We start from the raw sequence: 5,064 nt of genomic DNA, 5'->3' as shown, positions 1-5,064 counted from the left end.
AAAAGGAAGTCTTGCCACACACAGATATATATATATATATATATGATGGGCTTTTTTCAGTTTCCAGCTATGAAATCCACTCACAAGGCTTTGGTCAGCCTGAGGTTATAATAGAAGGCACTTGCCCAAGGTGCCACAGTGGGACTAAACTTAGAACAATGTGGTAGGGAAGCCACGCCTGGTTGTAAGCAAATGTTCATTTCCAGTCTTGCATGAAAAGTATGTCTGGCCATGGGGAAATATTATCTTGCTTAGAACAAATGAGAGTTGAAATCAAGAAGGCATTTGGCTGTAGAAAATTTGCTTTAATATATACTGTGTAACCCATGCTAGCATGGAAAGTAAATGTTAAAACAATGCTGGTAGTAACCAGCATGTAATGCCATATGTTACTGGTGGAAAATAAAGATATTGATGTTAACATGTAATATCTCTTGTTAGTAGCAGAAGTAAGTATACTGTACTCAAGAAGACTCCTCCTTCACAGCAGAATTGTTAATGCTGCTCTTGCTGCTGAGGAGGAATGGCCTGCAAGAGCCCTGTGCTGGTGCCATGTATGAGGTGGTGTCAAAAAGTTCTAGACTAGTTAAGTTTAATAAAAAAATAAACTTATTTGCTTACGTTTTAACATCATCTTGTTTGAAATAGTCACCATGACGCAGGAGTGGCTGTGTGGTAAGTAGCTTGCTTACCAACCACATGGTTCCAGGTTCAGTCCCACTGCATGGCACCTTGGGCAAGTGTCTTCTACTATAGCCTCGGGCCGACCAAAGCCTTGTGAGTGGATTTGGTAGACGGAAACTGAAAAGAAGCCCATCGTATATATTATGTATGTGTGTCTGTGTTTGTCCCCCCCACCATCACTTGACAACCGACAGTGGTGTGTTTATGTCCCTGTAACTTAGCGGTTTGGCAAAAAGAGACCGATAGAATAAGTACTAGGCTTCCAAAGAATAAGTCCTGGGGTCGATTTGCTCAACTAAAGGCGATGCTCCAGCATGGCCACAGTCAAATGACTGAAACAAGCAAAAGAGTAAAGAGAGTATGTGCAGCAATACACCAGTCCCAGCATTCCTGCCAGTTTTGGAATCTGACCTGGAACTCATTTTCTGCAAGTGCTCTTATTTTGACATTGGTGTGAAAACGGTGACCTTTGAGCTGCATTTTCATCTTGGGGAAGAGATGGAAGTCTGCAGTTGCTAAATCCGGTGGGTGCAGAACTGATAACATGTTTCTGGTGAGAAACTCAGGAGTGAGGAGAGTTCAGTGACAGGGGACATCGTTGTCATGAAGAATCCGATTCTTCGTGTTCTACAGATCTGGTCACTTTCGCTGAATGTCTTTTCTCAAATGCTTCAAAACATCGCAGTAGAACTCTCGATTGATGGTCTGACCCTGGGGAATGAATCTTTGATGCACAATACCGTGAATGTCAAAAAAAAAAAATTATGAGCATGCTCTTGTTTGAACTGTGGCTTTGCCATGCTGCCTTCAGTTGTGGAGATGAAGGGCTCTTCCATTGTGACGGCTGCTGCTTCATCTCAGGGTCATACCCATAGACCTAACTCTCATCACCAGTGATGATCCTTGACATGAAGGGTGGGTCATCAACAGCATGCTGATGGAGATTTTGACAGACTTTGTGATGTTCTTTCTGCTTGGTGGTCAGCAGGCAAGGGATAAACTTGGCAAAGATACGCTGTATGTTCAATTCAGACATTAAAATTGCCTGCTCAGATCTATACGCCAGACCAACAACACCAGCACTATTGTTGATTGTCCTCTGACCATCTTCATGCACAAGCTGATGAATTTTCTCCACATTTCTGGGGATGACACATGTGGCAGGCTTTCCAGATCACTCATTGTCTTCCAGGAATGTTCTGCTTTTGAAGTTCCTGCAATACTCGAAACATTGCATACAACCCATTGCCTCATTGCTGTAAGCTTTCCAAAGCATGCTCAATGCCCCTGTAGCAGACTTCCCAAGTTTAATGCAAAATTTCATGTTGGCTCTTTGTTCCAACTTCCTGTTCATGACAAAATTGCAGACTACAGCATGCTTGTGATCACAAGAATACAAATTTCACAACTTGTGAAGTAAACACAGTGATTTCACTCAATACACTGCTTCATGAAGGTCACTGCTAGCTGTCATTGCACACGCAACCATGTGCTGCCATCTGTTAGTGCACTTCAGAACTAGTCAGAACTGTTTGATACCACCTCGTAAAAACATCCATGCTGGCACCATGTAAAAAGCTCCTGTGCTGGTGCCATGTAAAAACACCTATGCTGATGCCACATAGAAAGCACCCAGCGCACACTGTAAAGTGGTTGGTGATAGCAAGGCATCCAGCTGTAGACACCAAGCCAAATCAGACTGGTACCTGGTGGTGCAGCTCTCCTCCTTGCCAGCTCTGGTCAAACTGTCCAACCTATACCAGCCTGGGAAATAGATGTTAAATGCTGGTGATAAGGATATATGTATGTCTTCATTGATGGTGTATTGTATTCATACTGTGAATGATGGTTCTGACAGGTGACATTATTATGTTAAATTAAATTGATTCTTGTGGAAAGGTGTTATTGTGAAGGCTTATTCAATCTAGTTGACTTTTATGATGATGATAGATATGAATGAGGCCACATTTCAATGTGTTCTTTGTCATTATTAAGCTGGTGTTTGGATATTAAATTGACACAAAATTTTGTTGAAAGATTTTTCTTTAGATGACTTTAACCTTTTTGCTACCATATTTTTGTTGAAATACTCTGCCTTTGTTCCAATGATTTTTGAAAATAATGAAGAATTTAGTCAAAATAATTCTGTCATTATTAATCTGGTGTTTGGAAAATAAATTAGTAGGATATTATGAAGGAAGGTTTCAATTTAGATCACTTTAAGCAGGAAGTTTGTATCATAGAACCACGTGTAGTTGCAGGCAAGTTAATATTAAAAGGGTTAAGCTAAAGTATTTTTTTGATTTCACTTCCTCCTCTAATCTTTTACTTCTTTCTCCTTCTCTCTACCTTCACCACCTGTCTTAATAAATGTACTTTTATGTACACTTCTCATACACACCTGACTTCATAATTACACATGCGCACACAGAGTTATGAATACATGTACTTTATATTTCCAGGTATCTGAAGGTCAAGAACTGTGTGTTCTGGAAGCTATGAAAATGCAAAACAGTTTAGTTGCTGGGAAAACAGGGAAGGTAAGCTTTGCGTTGCCTAGAAACTGTTGTTTTGTTGTTCAGTGCTGCCTACTATTCCAATTTTCTTTATCTAAAATCACCAAATAATTTAGGTTATCTATTTGTTTTAGTCATTGTACATATGTACGTACATACATTTTAGTCATGTATGTATGTATGTTCATGAGTACGTACGTGTGTTTGAATGACAGCTGCCCTCATCCATACACAGCTGCCCTCATCCATACACAGCTGCCCTCATCCATACACAGCTGCCCTCATCCATACACATCACTTGCCTGTCCCCGAGCAGTTTTCTTTCTTGCATACTACATCTAGTTCCTCTTATGCCCAGTCTTTGTCTCAGTGTACGTTATTGTTTTGACCAGGAAACCCTGGGTAGCTGTATTTAACAAGAGTTGTGGTTTTATCATAACATTATATATATGTGTGTGTGTATAATGTAAAGTTAAGATAAACACCAGTATAAATATTTAGTTCCTAAGTATGTTTCACCATTGCAACTATTTGGAACTCAGCATTGGATTTTCAAACTGCATTTGAATGTCTAATTGCAATGGACCATCAGGAGAACACTTTATCATATATATATTTGCTCTCTGTAGCAGAAGGCAATAAAGTGTTTTCCTGAGGATTCATTGCAGTTAAGCATTCAAATGCACTCAGAACATTCAATACTGAGTTCCAAGTAACTGCAATGCTGAAACGTATGTAGAAACTAAGTATTTACACTAGTGTCTCTCTTAATTTTCCATTACATATGCTCTGTATATCATAACTAGTAACACTGCTAAGTACAATGGTCAACTAACCACTTAACTGGAAGCTGATTGGATAATGATAATGTACTTGAAGCTCTATCTCATACAGTAGTAACCCTACATCTAATTGTACACACACATATATGTGTATATGTGTAAAATCTGTGTGAGATCATATATAAGGTGTGTGTTTATCATGTTTTAACATTCACTTTTCCATGTTTGTAAAGGCCAGACAGTTTTCATTGAGGCAGATTTTCTATGGTTGGATGCTTTTCCTGTTGCTAGCTCTCACCTGTTTCCAAGAAAGGTAATATTTTCTCATGGCTAGACATGTTACCATGAAAGACTATAAATAAGGGTTTGTGTTTGTATGGTAGTGACACTCATAATTATCCTGTGATGTTAAGACAAGGAGACTCAACCACACACACATGCACACTTGTACATGATGTGTGTGTATATCCCCTTGTCTTGCTTTCCCATGATGGTTGTAAATGAATTTCACTGACCTACAAGTGGTGTCATCCTATTCCAGTCTTCCATGAAAAACATACCTGGCTATGGAGAAAAATTACCTTGCCTGGAAACAGATGAGGGCTTGTGACAGAAAAGGCATCCAGCTGCTGAAAACCTGCCTCAACAAATACTGTCCAACCTGTGCAAGCATGGAAAAGTGGATGGTAAAATGAGTTGTCTCACTTGGTCTGGTACACTCAGTGTTCTTTATCATTTGACATCATGTAGGATGCTTTCCCCAGATGCTGTTCAGCAGCACAATGGGCATTTAAACAAAATACCTACACTATGTACGGTTGACCAATAATGTTTACATTAGTGAACTGTTTTTAATTAAAAATTTAATATATATTATGTAAATTTATATATATATATATATATATATATATACACCATTACCAATACGGTCATTACTACTACTACTACTACTACAACCAACAAAAAATGCTCCCACGTGGACTATGTTGACACCAGTAAGGAACAATTATGAACTTTTCATTTAATTACAATATTTTTTTAAATATGTATTTTTGATAAGGTTCGTTTTTTCAAGAACCGAA

At 38.8% G+C, this 5,064-nt stretch overlaps 1 protein-coding gene across 1 annotated transcript in view; it reads left to right on the top strand.

Annotated features, from left to right (window-relative positions):
• LOC106884216 (propionyl-CoA carboxylase alpha chain, mitochondrial) overlaps positions 1-5,064 on the top strand; it is an 80,400-nt gene that overhangs the window by 74,873 nt on the left and 463 nt on the right. Inside the window, exon 22 of the mRNA XM_014935468.2 lies at positions 3,147-3,224. Within this exon, the coding sequence (XP_014790954.1) occupies positions 3,147-3,224 (78 nt within the window). The remainder of the gene's footprint in view (positions 1-3,146; positions 3,225-5,064) is intronic.

The sequence above is a fragment of the Octopus bimaculoides genome, chromosome 9 (assembly GCF_001194135.2).
Source record: "Octopus bimaculoides isolate UCB-OBI-ISO-001 chromosome 9, ASM119413v2, whole genome shotgun sequence".
NCBI classification, from domain to species: Eukaryota; Metazoa; Mollusca; class Cephalopoda; order Octopoda; family Octopodidae; genus Octopus; species Octopus bimaculoides.
The sequence above is the reverse complement of the archived record's forward strand: the minus strand, read 5'-3'. Positions and strand labels throughout refer to the sequence as shown.